Source organism: Mandrillus leucophaeus, unplaced genomic scaffold (assembly GCF_000951045.1).
Source record: "Mandrillus leucophaeus isolate KB7577 unplaced genomic scaffold, Mleu.le_1.0 Scaffold137, whole genome shotgun sequence".
In the NCBI taxonomy this organism is placed as follows: Eukaryota; Metazoa; Chordata; class Mammalia; order Primates; family Cercopithecidae; genus Mandrillus; species Mandrillus leucophaeus.
The window spans coordinates 874,531-893,619 of NW_012101332.1; the positions used below are offsets into that span (position 1 = coordinate 874,531).

Consider the following 19,089-nt stretch of genomic DNA (forward strand, 5'->3'; position numbering starts at 1 on the left):
AAGGGCGGAGCAAAGAGGCCAAGGGCGGAGCATGGAGGTCAAGGGCAGAGCAAGGAGGCCAAGGGCGGAGCATGGAGGTCAAGGGCGGAGCAAAGAGGTCAGGGGCGGAGCATGGAGGTCAAGGGCAGACCAAGGAGGTCAAGGGTGGGGCATGGAGGTCAAGGGTGAGCAAGGAGGCCAAGAATGGAGCATGGAGGTCAAGGGCAGAGCATGGAGGTCAAGGGTGGAGCAAGGAGGCTAAGGGTGGGGCATTGAGGTCAAGGGCAGAGCACGGAGGTCAAGGGCAGAGCAAGGAGGCCAAGGGTGGAACGTGGAGGTCTGGGGCGGAGAACGGAGGCCAAGAGCAGAGCATGGAGGTCAAGGGCGGAGCAGGGAGGCTGAGGGCAGAACAAGGAGGTCAAGGGCAGAGCATGGAGGCCAAGGGCCAAGGATGGAGGCTGAGGGCGGAGCAAGGAGGCCGAGGGCGGAGCATGGAGGCCAAGGACTCGTTCATTCACCCATTCAGCCAGCACTTACTGCACACCACATATCACAGAGCTGGACGACCTGAGTTTATGTCCCACGTCTTCCACTCCAGATATAATCTCTCTGTGCCTCAGTTTCTTTGGACTGTAAAATGAAAAAGTAGTGCCCACATCCCTAGGTTGAAAGAATCAAACAAGTGAATATATGGAAAGCACATAGCATACACCTCATACGTAGTCAGCACCGAGAAGTACCAGCTGGAAGCCATGCGAGCCCAGGCAAGGCAGCGCCTCGCTCGGGTCTCAGTTTTCCTCCTCCATGCGCGGAGATGGCGACACCCCTGCCCCCGCCAGGCTCACGGTGAGACTGCGAGATGATCCCCTGGGCCCTGCACAGAGGAGGTGCCAGGAACACAGAGCAGACTGGGCCCATGGTTGGGCTCTGACGATTCCCAGCTAAGGGCCCTCAGGCCTGTCTCCTGGTCTCTCTGTACCTGCCTATCCTCCTCTGTCCTTGTCCCTTAGGGGCTTCAGGGAGTCACGGAGCCCCAGGCCAGAGCTTGAGCCTGGTGCCGGGGACTCTGGATAGCCGTAGCAGGTGCGAGAGCAGTGCTGGCACCGTTGCTTCTCACCTCCAACCCCTGAGATGTCACAGGCCTCTCCTCTGCTCAGCGTATCATACCTGAACACCCCCCCACGGCAACCCCACTGCGTGTAAACACTGTCCATACACTGGCGATTCTAATTACAGGTGCAGCTGGGACTCTTATTTGTTGCCAGCTCCTGTGGCCAGCCCCCCTCCCACCGTCTCCTTGGGGTGTCCAGGGCCAACTCCACTAAGCACCTCCAGAAACAGATTTCTGATCCCCCGAGCCTTCCTGATCAGAGCTGCAATCCTGGCCCTTCTCTTTGTTTCACAGCCATATCCATCCCTCAGGAAATCCTATTGGCTGCCCCTGAAAAGTAGGCCCAGAATCTGCCCCTGGGTCCTACCATGGCCCCACCCTGGTCCTGCGCAGTGTCACTGTCTCTCTTGTGGGTCATGGTTACAGCTCCTACCTGCTCCCTGCCTCCCCCCAAATGCCCCCACATGCACACAGTCCATCCCCCACATGCACCCAGAGGGAGCCTTCCAGGGCTGCATTGCACTCAGGGTGAGAACACAGTTGCCATTGGGGCCCACAGGACCCGCATGGTGCGGCCATGTTGCCTCTGTCCTCGCTCCTGCTGCTTCCTCCCTTGCTCACCCTCACCCAGCCATAGGGGCCACCTCCGTATTCCTTAAACCTTCCAGGCGCACTCCTGCCTCAGGGATTTAGCACTGGCTGTTCCGTCTGCCTGGAATGTTCCTCCCCCAGGTGTCCCCCTGGCGCACTCCCTCCTCCCCGTCAGAGTTTTGTTCAGATGACGTCTCTGCCAGGCCTGGCCCAGCACCTTGTTTAAAGTCAGGCCTCCGTAGACTCCAGCGCTCCCAGACCCCTTACCCTGCTGGAGGTTGTCCCGGACATGTAGCGTCTCTGCATAAGCAATGGAATGTCTTCATGTGTATGTGTCCCCCACGTTGTCATGCTCAACCACTGCCATCTCCACCCTCCCCATCCAGCCACCATCTCAGCCTCGGAGCTCTCGCTGGCTGATGGGCGGGACCGCCCCCTGCGGCGCCTGGACCCTGGGATGATGCCCCTGCCTGACACGGCTGCTGGCCTCGAGTGGTCCAGCCTGGTGAACGCAGCCAAGGCATACGAAGGTAGGCGCCTTCCACCCAGTCCCGCCGGGCCCCCACGCCCTCCTCTGTTCTAGAGGGAGTTATGGAGGGCCTCGTGGCTTTGCAGGGATACCCACTCAGGTTCCAGAATCAGGGAGCGGGGTTCGAGTCCTGCCCCATCACTTGCTTACCATGCAGCCCTGGGCAAGTGTCTTCATCTCTTTGATGCGAGTTACCGTGTTGACCGACAAGTAAAAGTCACCATGCTTGAGGCTGCCATGACAATTACACAAAACACCGCATGGAAGATATGTGAGGCCAAGCATAGTGGTTCACACCTGTAATCCCAGCACTCTGAGAGTCCGAGGCAAGAGGATCACTTGAGGCCAGGAGTTTGAGACCAGCCTGGGCCACATAGTAAGACCCAGTCTCTACAAAAGAGAAAAACATAAGTGACACATGGCGGTGCACACCTGTAGTCCCAGCCACTCTGGAGGCTGAGGCAGGAGGATCGCTTGAGCCCAGGAGAGGGAGGCTGTGTGGTGAGCTGTGATCACACCAATGCACTCCAGCCTGGGCGACAGTGCAAGACCCCGTGTCTGGGGGGGTGGAAAAAAAAGTCTGTGTCCCTGAGGACATTTGGGTTTTCAGCCCCAGATTTGGGAGCCCGAAGAGGGAATAAAGACTTTCAGTGCCCTGAGGGTCCTGCCAAGACCTTGATTCTGGGTCGGGGGTTCCCCATACCAGGCCTGCAGAGATCCTCACTCCCTGGGTTCCCTGGAGCAGTGGACAGGGTTTGTTCTGCCACCCAGGGCCCTTTATGTTCTGGGAGTCCATGGGGACAGGGGGCCGGGCAGCTGGAGGCATCTCCTCTCTCATGTGGGTCTCCAGGCATCCTGGGGCCAGGACGGCCGGTTCCGGGATAGTGGGAAGTGACGAAGGCCTCAGGTCTCTCCCTGGAGACCCAGGTGCCATCAGCGGTTGTAGTGTTGTCTGCAGAAGGCAGAGCTGCCCAGACGCCGACCCTACCAACCATAGGCCACAGGAAAGGGCTTGGGCAGCCAAAGCCCCTACCCACTCCCAGCTGCTCCATGCACCTGGCATGCCTGGGGGCTGTGCAGCCCATGTGAGAAAGCGGAAGGAGCCTGGCTGGTGGCACTGATTTCTCTCCCAGGCTGTGCGTCACAGTCGCCTAGGGAGCTTTTTCCTTCCTTATAAAATTAATAGATGAACCACAGAAGGTTATGGGGGAGGGGTGGCAGTAGCAGAAAGACCCGGGAGGAAGCGGTGCCTCCCCGGGAGCCGGAAAGGGGCTGGCAGGGAGTGCAGGTCAGAGTGGTTTCAGCCTGCCGGGAGGTGCGGGGTTTTCAATGAAGATATATATGTTTTCCCATGCAATTCACATGAGTGGAAAAGGCTAAAGGAATTCTCGTTAACTTTGGTAGGTGTGTTCATAGCATAGTAGTTTTCTTCCCCCCCCAAAAAAATATATATATATATGTTTTATCCACTAGAGCTACTTAGTAAAGTTTCTACAGATGAAATACAAAGATGTCTGGAATTTGATTTAAAATATTCCAGGTTGGGTGCAGTGGTTCACACCTGTAACCCCAACACTTTGGGAGGTCAAGGTGGGAGGATGGCTTAAGGCCGGGAATTCAACCAGCCTGGGCAACATAGCGAGACCCCGTCACTACAAAAAATTTTATTTTACTTATTTATTTTTTAGAGTCTCACTCGGTCACCCAGGCTGGAGTTCAGTGGCATGATCTTGGCTCACTGCAGCCTCCACCTCTCAGGTTCAAGCGATTCCCCTGCCTCAGCCTCCTGAGTAGCTGGGATTATAGGTGCTAATTTCAAAATTCTCCAGGTGTGGTATTACACACCTGTAGTCCAAGCTCCTTGGGAGGTTGAAGCAGGAGGATTGCTGGAGCCCAGGAGTTCTAGACTGGAGTGTGCTGTTCCGATCCGGTGTCTTGACTAAACTCAGTATCAATATGGTGACCTCCAGGGAGCCAGGGACCACCAGGTTTCCTAAGGACAGGTGTACTGGCCCAGGTCAGAAATGGAGCAGGTCAGAGCTCCCGTGCTGATCAGTAATGGACTCGGGCCTGTGAAGAGCCACTGCACTCCAGCACGGGCAACATCACAAGACCCAGTCTCTTAAAACACAGATGTCAAAGTGAATATACATTAAATCCAAGATAGAAAAATATAACTATAAAGGGTATTATTCAGAGAATCGGAGAACATTTGCAGATGACTGTATATTAGAGAATATCGTGGCCAGGCGTGGTGGCTCATGCCTGTAATCCAGCACTTTGGGAGGCCGAGGCGGGCAGATCACCTGAGGTCAGGAGTTCGAGACCAACCTGACCAACATGGAGAAACCCCATCTCTACTAAAAATATAAAATAGCTGGGTGTGGTGGCGCAGGCCTGTAATCCCAGCTACTTGGGAGACTGAAACAGGAGAATCGCTTGAACCCAGGAGGCGGAGGTTGCAGTGAGCCAAGATCGCGCCATTGCACTCCAGCCTGGGCAACAAGAGTGAAGCTCTGTCTCAAAAAAAAAAAAAAAAAAAGTAAATGGGCAAAATGTTACCAATGGGTGGTGCCAGGGAAGGAGTGTTGGGGTTTTTACTGTGCTATTCTTGCGGCACAGAAATGGAAGTTGGGGAGCTGCTTGCCTCTGGGGTTCGCCCTCTGCCCTGCCCCTGGCGGTGCCACCCTCGACACACGGCACACTGGGATGCCTTCGTGTTTTTAACACCCCCGAGGAGTCCATTGTCTGGCTGTTCGTAGCTCACTAAACCAGCCACTATTGGAGGACACTGGGGCGGTGGCCAGCTGTTGCCATTACAGGAAGAAAATCCAACAGTCACATTTGAAAACGCAGACGGCTCAGGTACCCCCAGTGCCAGTCACATGTCCAAGGCGGAACCCGGGAATCTTCACTTTCACTGGCAACCCCATGCGATTTCTTTTCTCTCTTCAATATGCATGATGTGATCTGTCTCACTTCTCTTTTTGCTTTTGAAATCTTCCCGGCTTCCTCCGAAGGAAAGCGAATCGTATAACGAATCCCCGTGGACCTGGCGCCAGCCTGTCCACTTTGGACCCCTTTTTCCTACCTTGTACTTGTGGACCAAAGCCAGTCATTTATGTTGAGAGCATGCCAGGTTCAGAATCCAGTCGGATGCTGCCTCGCACTGTCATCTAACTGCCTTCTCCAGCTCTTGTATTTTGTATGAACTAGTCATTGGATCAAAAGCCTCGATCGGAATCAGGATGGGATTTTGTGTTCTTGTTTTGTGTGTTCATTTGCTCGGTGTTTTGGCGAGAATCTATCCAAGTGCCGATGCAGTCTTTCCCAAGAGTGTTGGGAAGTGTCGTGCAGGTTTGCAGGAAGAGGCATCGTCCAGCAATTGAGGGAGAAGCTGGGAGCCTTACTGACCCTCTCCTCCTCCTCCCTCCCTGGCAGTGCAAAGAGCCGTCTCACTCTTCTCTCTGAACGATCCGGCCCTGAGCCCGGACATCCCGCCTGCACACAGTCCTGTCCACAGCCACCTGAGCCTGGAGAGGGGACCCCCGACCCCCAGGACCACCCCTACCATGAGGTGAGCTTTCCCTGGGAACACGCGGGTTCATACCAGCGGCAGGTCTGTGCAGTGGAAGAGGCTTCTCCAGAGAGAGGCAGCCACTGCGGGTCACCCCCACCACTCTTCGGGCAGAAGCTGATACAGCAGCTGCTCCCCTCTCCTAACAGAGTTGGAAGTCGTTACACTGCACCTGTCTATGCACTGGGGATCCACAGTGACTAAGGCAGACTCTGCCCAGTCCCAACAGATCTCCCGGTCCGGCGGAGACGACACTGAAATCAATACACACACAGTTGTTTCGCTTCCAACTTGGAAAACTGCTAAGCAGGCCGGGCACGGTGGCTCACACCTGTAATCCCAGCACTTTGGGAGGCCGAGGTGGGTGGGTCACTTGAGGTCAGGAATTCAAGACTAACCTGGCCAACGTGGTGAAACCCCATCTCTACTAAAAATACAAAAATTAGCCGGGTGTGGTGGCGGGCGCCTGTAATCCCAGCTACTCGAGAGGCTGAGGCAGGAGAATCACTTGAATCCAGGAGGCGGACGTTGCAGTGAGCCGAGATCACGCCACTGCACTCCAGCCTGGGCCTCAGAGCAAGACTCCATCTCAAAAAAAGAAAAAAAAAGAAAGGAAAGCTGCTCAGCAGTGTCTCCCAATCCCCCAGCCCTGTGCCTCTCGCCAGCCCCGTTGCTGCCAGTCTCCCGCCTATCTGCTCCTTCGTCTCCTCCTCTGCAGGTTCCTAAACCTCACAGACTTCTGCCTCATGCTCAGCCTTCCCAGCCTCCCTGCCAGGTGCCGTGCTGGGCTATCTGAGGACCCAGTGGCAATTGAGGCCAGGCCTGGCCCTCAGGAGGCTTCACGGGGGAAGGAAGAGGACGGGGACAGATCTCTCACATTTGTCATCTCACGCGTGGCTTCTCACATTCAGCACAGCATATTTGACTGCACTCACTTGGCAGAAAACAAAATTAAAAAGAGGCAGAGAGAATGTAAATGGCACATTCTGCCTGTACATGGATTTAAATAGTGCATTTCACACTCGTCTGCACACCTCACGGTGCAGGGTTCTATATACAACCATCCGTGCACTGTACTTCATGGGCAGTGGGAGCAATTTTTGAGGGTAATTTTGACTTCTTGCTTTTCACACTCTGGCTTCAGAACTCAACCTCCACCACGAACGTAGGCCCCGCTGTAATTACAAGAAATCGGCAGTTCCAGATGGTGCTGCCAGGCTCAGGGGCAGGAGCAGCCTGGGCTGTGGGAAGCAGTGGGACCTGTGGCCCCTGGGCGGCACTCCTGGAGTCCATTTGCCCCCATCTCCCTCTGCAGCTGCCGATTCCCAGGACTCAGCAGCAAGGTTGTAGGAAAGGGTGGGCGAGGCAGGAGGGCCAGCCCCCGACCGCCACCACCTGTGCACCCGCAGCGTCCAACAGAGCCTCCTTCAGCCCCAACTCCAAGCGGGAAGGGGCTGTGCGTTCTCTGCAGCGGCCAGGCAGGCCCAGGGCTGGGAGGATCTGCAGAGGGGCAGCTACTGGCCGTGGGTCCGACTCAAATCCTAGCAGCAGCACGTGGGTGGGCGATACTGCCTGCATATCCTCCGCTGGCCAGCGGGTAACTGTGCAGCACATCCGAAGGCCACAGTGGGCAGAGGAGCTCTGTGAGATGAGCCGGGCAGCCTGGGGCTTGGTGCGGGTTGGCTGTCAGTGATGGGCACATGGTCAGCATCACTGACAGGACCGTTGTTGGTCCTGCCCACGAGGGTGGGCCCTTTTGACCATCTGTCCATTCTCGTGCTTCCTGTGCCTGGAGTGGTGCCTGGACCCGCCAGGTGCTCAGCAGGCATCTGTGGAGCAGGCTCTTTGTGTCCTGGAGGTACGAAGAAGGGGTGCTCCCTGAAGTCACATGCACGGCCCAGCCTCAGGGAAAACACACACTTCAGGGCGGGCGCCCCCCCCTTCCCCTGGCCTGGTGCTCCCAACACCCCATCCACATCCACCGAGGTGCCCCTGCTGGGTGGAGTATGCCGGTGGAGGGCTGGCTTCCTGCTTCCCCTGGGAGCTTCTCCTCGGGCTTCGCCAGAATGTCAGGGTTAAGGGGGCCCGTACCCCCAGGCTCCTCAGCTGTGGGCCAGAAGCCCTCCTCAGGGGCTGTGGGGCCTCAGGCTGACCTGGTCCCTGTCTTTCCAGTGAGGAGCCGCCCCTGGATCTGACAGGCAAGGTGTACCAGCTGGAGGTGATGCTGAAACAGCTGCACACTGACCTGCAGAAGGTAACGCTGGGGGCCACGCCCTCTCCATCCCACTTCCCAGACACTGGGCAGGGTGGTCAGCAGGGATCAGGCACCTGCCTCGGCCATGCAGCACCCACCCCACCCCCACACCTCCTGTGCTTGAGTGCAGTCATGGGTGAAGAGTAAACAGTGATAACACCCAAGGCTAGCAAGCACTCAGAGAAACTCATCCATTCTTCGGGGGAGAATAATCAGCCCAGGCTTTTCGGGGGGCAGTTGGACAACATTTATCAAAAATGTAATTGTGGCCAGGCGCGGTGGCTCATGCCTGTAATCCCAGCACTTTGGGAGGCCAAGGGGGGTGGGTTGCCTGAGATCAGGAGTTCGAGACCAGCCTCGCCAACATGGTGAAACCCCATCTCTATTAAAAAGTATAATAATTAGCCAGGTGTGGTGGCGGGCGCCTGTAATCCTAGCTACTTAGGAGGCTGAGGCAGGAGAATCACTTGAACCCGGGAAGGCAGAGATTGCAGTGAGCTGAGATCACGCCACTGGACTCCAGCCTGGGCAACAGAGCGAGACTCCGTCTCACAAAAAAGAAAAAAAAAAAAATGTTGACCCAGTAATTCCACTTGTGGGAATTTATCCATGACAGCGTGAGTACAGAGATTGTAAACAAGGACGTTCATTGCCACACTATTGGCAATAAAAAATTGGAGCCAGCGTGGCTGTCCCTCAGCAGGAGAGCGGCGGTGTAAATTACAGGCGCCCATGCAGCGGGACAGCGTGCAGCCAATTAAAGTAATCACAAATCTATATATTTACTAACACGCAAAAGAAATCCAGTAACTTACGTAAAAACCAAAGCGAGCTGCAGCACTGTTGCCTAGAACATCATCATACTTACTTATTTATTGTTTAACCACCACGGTTGAGAGGGCCATCTAGAAGGTGACAGTCAATTTGTTCTTTGGACTTGTCTCCATGGGGCGGGAGGATGAGGAGGAGACTGGCCAGGTGTGGTGGCTCACACCTCTAATCCCAGCACTTTGGGAGGCCGAGGCGGGTAGATCACCTGAGGTCAGGAGTTTGAGACCAGCCTGACCAACATGGTGAAACCCTGTCTCTACTAAAAATACAAAATTAACCGGGCTTAATGGCGCACTCCTGTAATCCCAGCTACTTGGGAGGCTGAGGCAGGAGAATTGCTAGAACCTGGGAGGCAGAGGTTGCAGTGAGCCGAGGGCGACAAGAGCGAAACCCAGTCTCAAAAAAAAAAAAAAGAAAAATGAGGAGGAGACTTTTATCTATTGTTTCTACACTTCTGAGTAAAAGTGAGAAAAGTGGCAGAGCATGTAACGCGTTAAGTCCTCGAGCTGTGGAATCAAAGGGGCCCAGGTTCTGACCTCCGCCCCACCACATAATGCCGTGCGACCTAAGACAAGTCCCTGCCTCCGGGGCTACGTCCTCCTGGAAGAATGGGGTCTGCTCAGGCCACTCTGCCTCCATGTCTCAGCTCCCCACTTGCTGTGTGAGGCTGGGGTCGTCTTCCAGGAAACTGGGGATAGCGACAGTCCCCAAGTCCTCAGGTAGTGTGATGGTGGGATGCGGTGGCCACAACAGTGCTGTGTGTCAGGCGGTGACTCCACCTCGGGCTGCATTCCAGGAGCTGTACATAGATGAGCTCCAGGCAACCCTCAGCCCCCTGGTAGGGTTGTGGGAACCGAGTGACTTGCCCAGGGTCCCTCGGTTGTGGAGAGGCAGAGTGGGATGTACACCCCGGCCTGACCCGGCTCTAGTGGTCGGCTCCAAAGCACAGCCAGGCCAGGGTTCGCAGGCCCCAGGGAGCCATCGGCTGTTCCAGGAGCAGCCAAGCCCACTCGCCTGACGCCAGCTTCCCGCCCCACACAGGAGAAGCAGGACAAGGTGGTGCTCCAGTCAGAGGTGGCCAGCCTGCGGCAGAACAACCAGCGGCTGCAGGAGGAGTCGCAGGCCGCCAGCGAGCAGCTGCGCAAGTTTGCAGAGATCTTCTGCAGGGAGAAGAAGGAGCTCTGAGGCGGGAGGGCCACCACCCGGCCTTTGCTCCTTCCCTGCAGGCCATGGCGCTGCTCGCCTCTCTCCCTCCACTCGGCTCCCAGCTGCCCGTGTGACCAAGATGACTCAGCCAGGGTCCTCCCCGTGGACACAGAAACCCCGATGGCCTCACTAGGGCTGTGAGTCTGGGTCAGCGCACGGCCCTCATGCCCGAGGGTAACGTGGTCTCAGGCCTCCCTCCGAGCTGCCCAGCTGTGGTCCCGGTGAGCTGGGCCGTGCTTACACCGCTTCCGGGCCTGTCCTGCTGTCCCCATCTAGCCTCTTCCTGGGACCAGCCCTCTGAAGCTGATGGGGACACAGAGAGGACCCAGTCCCCAGACCCCGCGGCTCCAGGAGGTCACAGAGCAGGTTTCTGCGCCATGCACAACGACGTTGCGGCTTGTGGGGCCGAGGCCCCTGCATGAAAAGTACAGCGTGAAAGCAACCCTTTCTTCCCCACATCCGGAGAGGTGAGGCCCGCGTGGACACAGACCGGGGCGCCTCGGTCCCTGGCGCGTGAGCTCCAAAAAGCACGAACATGATCCCCCCCAACCCCCTCCTCCCAAACAGCTGCCAGGAGCACTTTCTTAGAGTTTAAATTATTTTCTTGGGGGCCTGAGGATAGAGAGAGGCAAGGCCAGCCTCCAGAGCCGATTTATTTGAGAGAGAAACTCTATTTGTACCTCCGGGACGGTTTATATGATCTTTTTCTATCAGCTCCTCTTCCACCAGAGGCCACTGCACCTGGGCTGGGGGTCCACAGGCCCCTCCACCTTCCAGCTAACCAGGTCAGGCCGGGGTGGTGGAGCCACCACACAGCCGACTCTCTCCTCCTCCCGGCACGACCTGGCCCTGACCAGCAGCCTCGGCTTCTTCTGGGCTCCAGGAGGGGCTCCCGAAGCCCTCAGTACAGGGCTGGAGGAGAACAGCCTTCACCTCCTCTGGTTTTTTTTTCCTTTGCAAGTCTCCCAGCCCATCTCTCCGAGCAGCGACCACCAGACCCCCTCACCGTGCTCCCTGGGGAACACTGCCCCGCGAACCCCACTGGACGCTGGTTCTCTAAAGGCAATAAGGGGCGGCCACGCCGGTGTGGTACCATGCTGTTCACCCAGGAAACCGTTTCTTTTTTTCCTTCTTTAAAAACAAACAGAAAAAGATATATATATATATATATTTATTTTTTCATGTAGAGTTGGCGCCAGAACAAGCCTATATGGCCACAGTCTGTGGATTCACCCCCCAACCTCAAGCTGAGGACCAAGGCGTGTCCCCCGTGGGCTGGGGGTCAGTGGGAGGACCAGAGGGAGGAAGTCAGGGCAGGCAGGCAGGCCGGTGCCCTTTTTGGGAGGCACCAGGCGGGGAGGAGTTGGCAGAGCAGGTCTGGCCATGAGCCAGCACCAGGCAACCCGGCCCTTGTCCAGGGACCCCTGCCACCTTCTGTCTGGGGTCAGGAACTTCAGGGAAGGGGGCTCCGGGGACTGCATAGGACGCAGGCACTCAGGGAGGTGCCGGTGTGGATGGGTGGGGGTGAGAGAAGAGGGTTCTCATCGCGTCTCCTGTGATCAGCCTCTGGCCCCCTGGAGGAGGAACCCTCAGCGCTGCCCCTGCCCCCACCCTCACCCCCCACACCGAGAGTGAGGTGGGCGTGCCCCAGGCAGCGTCCTCAGCCCTGGCCAGCTACTGTGATGCCATCTTCTCCCCCATCCCCTTCTCTGGGGGGCCCTCCCATCCCCCATCCCCACCCCTTAGACCCTAATCGGGCCCCTTTTGTTTTCTTCAGTTGTCTCCTCCCATCTTCAGATCATTCGAATCATTTTGGGGACTTAATCATGTACATGGACAAGTGTAAATTATGATTTTTGGTTTTGTTTTGTGTTATTTTTTAAGGATTTCTGCAAAAACAGATCTATTTAATTTGAGGTTGGTGTTCTATCCGATGGCTGAAGATAGCAGCAGGTTTTGTTTTTTTTTTTCATATGTTGATTTTTTCATTTGGATTTTTTATTGTTATTCTTTATTGTCTTTTCTTTTCCCCCCATCCCTGTCTTGAGATTTTCTGGCATGTTTCTGGAGGTTTCAAAGGAAATAAACGTTTCATAGAAATAGCTTGTGTGTTCACTTCTGGAGCAGCTGCCTGGAGTTGCTGACGGGAGGGTGTGGTCCCGCATCGGCCCCTCCTCCTGCTCCCGTCCCCAAGTCCCCCACACCATGACCACCACACATGCGTCCTAAGAACCAGGGGCACCTGCCTCGCTAACTTCTTTTCCTGGGAATCCAAAGGACAGAAATCCAACACTCAGAATGTGAAATGTCCTTAAGTTCAAAAGAGTGAAATTCTGCCTCAGAGGTACTGGAGGCCTGAAGGCCAGACCTGGCTCAGCTGGTTGTGTTGGGTCTTAGAAATATTGGCCAACTTTTAATCTGGACATTCAGCCAGGCGCTGTGGCTCATGCCTGTAATCCCCGCACTTTTTGAGAGGCTGAAGCAGGAGGATTGCTTGAGCCCAGGAATTCAAAACCAGCCTGGACAACATAGCAAGATCCTGCCTCCAAAAAAAAATTTTTTTTTTTAATTTTTTGAGACAGAGACTCTTTCTGTCACCCATGCTGGAGTGCAGTGGTGCAATCTCAGTTCACTGCAACCTCCGCATCCTAGGTTCAAGCGATTCTCTTGCCTTAGCCTCCCGAGTAGCCGGGATCACAGGCACCCGGCTAATTTTTGTATGTTTGTAGAGACGAGATCTCACCATGTTGGCCAGGCTGGTCTCGAACTCCTGACCTCAAGTGATCTGCCCACCTCACCCTCCCAAAGTGCTGGATTACAGGTGTGAGCTGCTGTGCCCGTGCCTGGCTTAACTTTTTTTTTTTTTTTTTAGTGGAGATTGCACATGAAGAAGGCCAGGTTTCCAGCTTGGTTGATCTTTCCTTTGCTGCAAGACTCACAAGGGGCCCCTGCCTCCTTTGGTCCCCGCCACATGGCTGCATTTGGGACACTGTCCCTCTTCGGTCTGTAGAGGTGGGAGGAGACCCCCACTGCCAGTTGCCAAGTGAATGCTTTGGGGGTAGGAAGCAGCCCCTCATCGCCGCAGATCTGCATCTGGCCTGATGAACATTTGCATTTTGGGAGTCCGGATCAAACTGATTTCGGAATCAGGAAATTCCTCCTGAAAATCCGGAAGTGCAGCGCCTTGAGGGAAGCCTAGACTCCTGATGGGGCTGGCCAGGTGGGGTCTCTCTGCCCCCCTTACCCATGTACCTGTCATGGAGTTTCACATCCCTGAGCTAAAACCCAGTGCTTCTCTGACTCAGACCCTGCCCCCTCCAAAAAATGTCTTTTTCCAAAAGGCGTGGGGCTGGCATCCGGAGGAGCAGGACCAGCCATTCCCACGTCTCCTAAAAATTCTGGAGTTCTCCAGACACTCTCCCAGTCTCCGCCCTCCTCCTCGACGCCCCGTCCTCAACCCGCACTGCCCTCCCCCCGCCACCAGGCGAAGGGGGCGGGAAGCCTGGGAACAGGCTGTTCTCACATCCTCTCCTGGCGCCGAAGCCACGCCAGCTGCTTCCAGCACCCCACAACTCGCACGCACGCCAGCCCCTGGTCGCGCCCGAACTGTGCTTTGAGGCCTGGCCCTTCCCTTCGTGTCCCAGTTTCTAGCTTCCTCTGCCCGTCTCGGATCTCCCTGTCTCTCCTCCCCAATCTTTCTGGGTCCCTCATACCTCTGGCTCTCTCTGCAGATTGTTCTGCTGTTCCCCTAAATTCTGTCTTCTCCTCCTCTCCCCTGCTACCTGCGTCTCTCCCCCTCTCTGCCTGTTGTCCTGGGACTTTGCCTGTCCCTGATCCCAAGTCTCTCTCTCCACCCGCAATGTGGCACCTCTGTCTCCCCTCCTGGAGGACCTTTCCCTAAATCTGCTGCTGCTCTTCCCCAATCACCATCCTCCTCCTCCTCCCGCCTCTCCCAGCATGTCAGCCATTCTTTATTACTGTTATTCCCTCTCCCACTAAACCTCCTTCTCACCCCTGCTCCCTTCCTCTCTCCCAGTCCTTCCTCCTGTCTCTCCCTTCTGCACCCTCCTGCTCTTTTTTCTGATTCTCTCAATAACTGTGTGACTGTCCTCATCTCTTTCTCTCTCCTGATCTGTGTCCTAGTTCCCTCACTCCTCACTCCCGCCCCCCACGTGTCGCCCACATCTCAGTCTCTCTCCCAGTGCCAGTGTCTAGATACCCTCCTGCCCTCCCTTAGTACCTCTCTTTCCACCCCATCCCCACTGCTGATTTGCCCCACATCCAGGACAGGGAGCTCCCTGGAGATGTCTGGGCCTGGGATGACACCTCCTGACACCCCCGTTCCCCACCCCAGTCTCAGGAGGGGCCAACCCACCGTCCTCTTCCCAGCCCTTCCCTTCCCCCGGCCGGGCTCCTGCCTCCCTCTTGGCTGCGCCCGCTGCAGCTGCAGCAGCCCGTTGCCGGGGCAACCACAGCTGGCTGGGCGGGAGCCCCTCCACCCCATCCCCCTTCTCCTCCTTTCTGGCAAAGCAAGGCGGAGCTGGGACAAAGCCGGGGAGAGGCAGGGTGCAGGCGGGAGGAGAGGGAGGTGGATGGAAGTAGGGGCTGGCTGGTCGCCTCACCCCCTACAAGGCCCCCCCCACCCCTGGCCCTCCTTCTTGGTGATGCCCCAAACCAGACGGGAGAACGAGGCAGTCGTGGGCAGAGGGGTCAGGCCCAGTTTAATACACAGAACAAGTTAATTCACAGCAGAGGCAGGCAATAGAGGAGACTCGGTGACAAGTGGGAGGGCACTCCTGGATTGGGGGACATCCCCCCAAAACCCACCACCTCCCCCACCTGCAGTCTCAGTTTCCCTTTTTAAAAACCCGAACAACAAACACACACAACCACAAGAAACAACCACGCCCCCTCACTCCCCCCAAAATGGCCAGTGAGGGGGGCGGGAGCCGCCAGGCCTGGCGGGGCGGGAGGAGGGCGGAGGAGGGAGGGAAAAGGAGTCCGTGGCGGAGTCTGTGCTTCTCATTCCAGCAGGCGCTGGGCGGGGGCCCACCCGGCCCCACCACCGCCACCCACCAGCCACGGCAGGCACGGGGCGGGCACAGGCCAGGGCGGTCGGGGAGGGGCAGGAACAGAGTTCAAAACCAAGGTTCACATCATGCAGTATCCACCGTGGGCACCGGGAGGGGCAGGTGGACACCACGCCCACCGCCCTGGGCACAGGAGGGGAAGGTGCCCACCTTGGGTGGGGCGCGGGACGGCTGCAGCTCCAGAAATTGGGGTTCGGGCGCCCGGCAGGGGGCCGGCAGAGGCGGGTGCCCAGTGGACGCTCTCAGCAGCGCCCCTCCACCCAGCCAGGCCTTGGAGGACTCTTTGTATATATTAACTTCTTTTCCTTTTTTTTCTTTTTTTTTTTTTTAACTTTTTGTCTTTTTCTTTAGAAAAAGGCTCTGTCCATGCCCCTGGCTGGCACCCACCACCCCCCATGCCCGCCCAGAGGCGGGGTATGGCTTTGAGGGGAGAAGCCCCTGGTGTCCATTTGCCAAGGGACAGAGAGGGAGGGAGGGAGGGAGAGGCCCCGGCCGGGCCCACCCACCCACAGGGCAGACATTCCACTTGCACAGAGGGGAGGGGGTGGCCCAGCCCCCTCTCGGCTTCCCCCTCTCCCGCTCCCGCTGCGGGGCATTCAGGGTGGGGGAGAAGTGAGGAGCTCAGAGAGGCAGGTAGGCGAGCACCACCCCAGAGTCCCGGCGCCGAGCCGGCCTAGGTGAGGGTGATGTAAGCGGAAGCCTTTTCCTTCAGGTGCCGAAGACAGAGGTGACAGCTCCAGCTCCCTGCGGGGGCGGCCGAAGCTGGAGTCAGGCCCAGGTCCGGGAGGGCTGCCCCAGCCGCTTCCCACCCAGAGGACACAGTTCTCGACAACCGGGAGATGGGCGTTCCCACCCCCCGCCCACGTGGTGCCTGCCTCTCCTCTCACCTTCCGGGGGCTCCGCCATGGGGGGGCTGAGGCAGTACATGTGGTAACCCCGATCGCAGTCGTCACAAAACAGCAGCTGGTCCTGGGGGGTGAGACCCGCCCAGCTGGCACCCTGGGGGCACGGGCACCAGAAACGGGGGTGGGGGGCTGGGGCAGGGGCTAGGTCAAGGGGGCTGGGGGGAGGTGAGGCCTGCCAAGAAAGTCTCTGAGAAGGTCTTTGCAGCAGGAAATGTGTGCACAACACTGCTTAGCCAAGCACATATCCCTCCGGACGGTCCCTTCGCGATTTATAGTGGGGGTTTCATAAGGATTTATAGTGGGGGTTTCACAAGGCTCTGCGGAAGGTTTATTATTATTATTATTTTATATTTTTAGAGACAGGGTCCTACCCTGTTGCCCAGGCTGGAAGTGCAGTGGTGCAGTCACAGCTCACTGCAGCCTCACACTCCTGGGCTCAAGTGATTCTCCTGCCTCAGCCATCTGAGCTGGGACTACAGGTGTGGGCCACCACGCCTGGCTGTTTTTTTTTTTTTTAATTTTTTGTAGAGATGGGGGTCTCACTATGTTGCCCAGGCTGGTGTAGAACTGCTGGGCTCAAAACTCCTCAGCCTCCCAAAGTGCTGGGATTACATGGGTGGGCCACCACTCCCGGCCTGTGGAAGGCCTTATATGACACCAAGATGATCTGATACCGGCTCTGCCAGCAACGGTCATGGCTTTTTTTTTTTTTTTTTTGAGACGGAATCTCGCTCTGTCACCCAGGCTGGAGTGCGCAGTGGCGCCATCTCGGTTCACTGCAATCTCCACCTCCTAAGTTCAAGAGATTCTCCTGCCTCAGCCTCCCAAGTAGCTGGGACTACAGGCACCCAGCTAATTTTTGTACTTTTGTAGAAACAGGGTTTCACCATGTTGGCCAGGCTGGTCTGGAACTCCTGACCTCAGGTGATCCACCCACCTCAGCCTCTCCCAGAGTGCTGGGATTACGGGCGTGAGCCACCGCGCCCGGCCTGTGGAAGGCTTTAAACAATCCTAAGATGATCTGACACCAGCTCTGCCAGCAGTGGTCATGGCTTTACATCTCAGCTCTTCCATTTCCCTAGCTGGCTGACCCTGGCCAGGTCTCTTTCCCTCTCTGAGCTCGGTTTCTTCCCTGCGAAGTGGGAACAAGACCCCCTGCTTCAGAGGGTGGTTGGGAGGAGTCAGAGAGACGAAGAGGAGAAAGTGCCGGGTTCAATTTATGGACACCAGCATGATGGTAACACAGGGGACTCGCGTTCACCAGGGAGGGCTCAGACACAGGCTTTAAGCTCGAGGAGCGGAGGTGGACGTGCCAAGCGGGGCGGGCAGCAGGGCACGCGGGGGGCGGGCGGCACTCACGTCGTTCTCGGAGGTTCCGCACAGGCTGCAGGATTTGCACTCAATGCACTGCCAGCGGTAGGTCCGCACAGCTGCCGTCATGTTCACCGTGAATTGTAAACACGAGGGGTGTCCTGGGGGCCAAGGGGCAGGGGTGCAGTTAGGAGGTCAGCGTGCCCCTGGTGGGCACTGACCACCAGGGGAACTATCGCTCAGCCCCTACTCCCGGCTGATGAGGCCGGGATGAGCTGCCGGGGTCCACAGCCTGACCCCACACCTGCCCAGCAACCACGTGGCCAGCAGCCGTCCCCCGGCCACCACAGTCTCCTACCACAACCACCATGGCAACCACACTCTGCTCCCCAGAACGCCATGGCAACCGCATTCCATTACCCACAGTGCTGTGGCAACCACTTTCTACCACCCACAACACCGTGGCAACCACCTTCTGTTAACCACCGTGCTGAGACAGCCACATTCCATTACCCGCAGCAGAACGACCAGGGTCCTGTTAACCGCAGCAGCGTGGCGACCACACTCTCCCAGCCACAATGCCATGGCAACCGCCTTCCACAACGGGGTCCCCATACCTTGGTTTCGTGCAACTAAAGCCCATTCCACATGATGCCCCAGCAACCAAACTGTTACTGACAATACCGTGGAGCGCCAGGCTGTCCGTCATTCCACGGCCCCGGTGCAGAGACACCCGCAGCTGCGACCTGCAGCCATGACCCGTGGTGCCCGCCCCCTGCAACCACGGCCCCGGTGCCATCACAACTACATTCCATGATACCGAGTTGCCATGACAACCACATTGCACTACCCATGATGCCATGACAACCACAATGCATGGCCTACTGTGCTGTGGCATCCACAGTATGTATTGCCCACAAGTCCACCACAGGAAACCACGTTCTGTAAGCCACAATTCTACGGCAAGCTCGTCCTGCTACCAGCGCCCAGGTGGTGGCATCCGTCACTCACACCGCACAGCCCACTACCCGCCACGCCTTGACCCCCGTCTCTTGCTACTCCTTTTGTCTTGTTTTGGTTTTTGAAACAGGGTCTCACTCTGTTGCCCAGGCTGGAGCACAGTGGTGCCATCACAGCCCACTCTGCAGCCTTGACCTCCCGGGCTCCAGCAATCCTCCCACCTCAGCCTCCCGAGTAGCTGGGACTAATGGGGTGCAAAACCATACCCAGCTTTTTTTTTTGAGATGGAGTCTTGCTCTGACACCCAGGCTGGAGTGCAGTGGTGCGATCTCAGCTCACTGAAACCTCAGAGTCCTGGGTTCAAGCGATTCTCCTGCCTCAGCCTCCAGAGTAGCTGGGATTACAGGCACGCGCCACCACACCCAGATAATTTTTATATTTTTAGTAGAGATGGGGTTTCACTATGTTGGCCAGGATGGTCTTGATCTCTTGACCTTGTAATCCACCCACCTCAGCCTCCCAAAGTGCTGGGATTACAGATGTAAGCCACTGCACCCGGCCAATTTTTTTTCAATAGATGGGCTCTCATTATGTCGCCCAGACTGGTCAAAAACTCCTGGGCTCAAGGGGCCGGGTGCAGTGGCTCATGCCTTTAATCCCAGCACTTTGGGAGGCCAAGGCAGGCAGATCACCTGAGGTCAGGAGTTTGAGACCAGCCTGGCCAACATGGTGAAACCCTGTCTCT

At 56.9% G+C, this 19,089-nt stretch overlaps 2 protein-coding genes across 6 annotated transcripts in view; one reads left to right on the forward strand and one right to left on the reverse strand.

The window, feature by feature from the left end:
* Positions 1-12,179, forward strand: part of SIPA1L3 (signal-induced proliferation-associated 1 like 3) — a 381,648-nt gene extending 369,469 nt beyond the window's left edge. The window contains exons 18-21 of the mRNA XM_011973395.1: positions 2,068-2,211; positions 5,652-5,787; positions 7,960-8,041; positions 9,914-12,179. Coding sequence (XP_011828785.1) covers positions 2,068-2,211; positions 5,652-5,787; positions 7,960-8,041; positions 9,914-10,057 — 506 coding nt within the window. The 3' untranslated portion in view covers positions 10,058-12,179. The remainder of the gene's footprint in view (positions 1-2,067; positions 2,212-5,651; positions 5,788-7,959; positions 8,042-9,913) is intronic.
* Positions 12,180-14,773: 2,594 nt separating this feature from the next.
* Positions 14,774-19,089, reverse strand: part of DPF1 (D4, zinc and double PHD fingers family 1) — a 14,137-nt gene continuing 9,821 nt past the window's right edge. For 3 of the 5 annotated variants that reach the window (XM_011973307.1, XM_011973309.1, XM_011973311.1), the window contains 3 exons: positions 17,433-17,545; positions 16,056-16,137; positions 14,774-15,912 (listed from right to left, as the gene is read on the reverse strand). In XM_011973307.1, the coding sequence (XP_011828697.1) occupies positions 15,842-15,912; positions 16,056-16,137; positions 17,433-17,545 (266 nt within the window). In that variant the 3' untranslated portion in view covers positions 14,774-15,841. Of the gene's footprint in view, positions 15,913-16,055; positions 16,168-17,432; positions 17,546-19,089 lie in introns of all 5 variants that reach the window. The other 2 variants (XM_011973306.1, XM_011973310.1) reach the window with 1 other exon arrangement.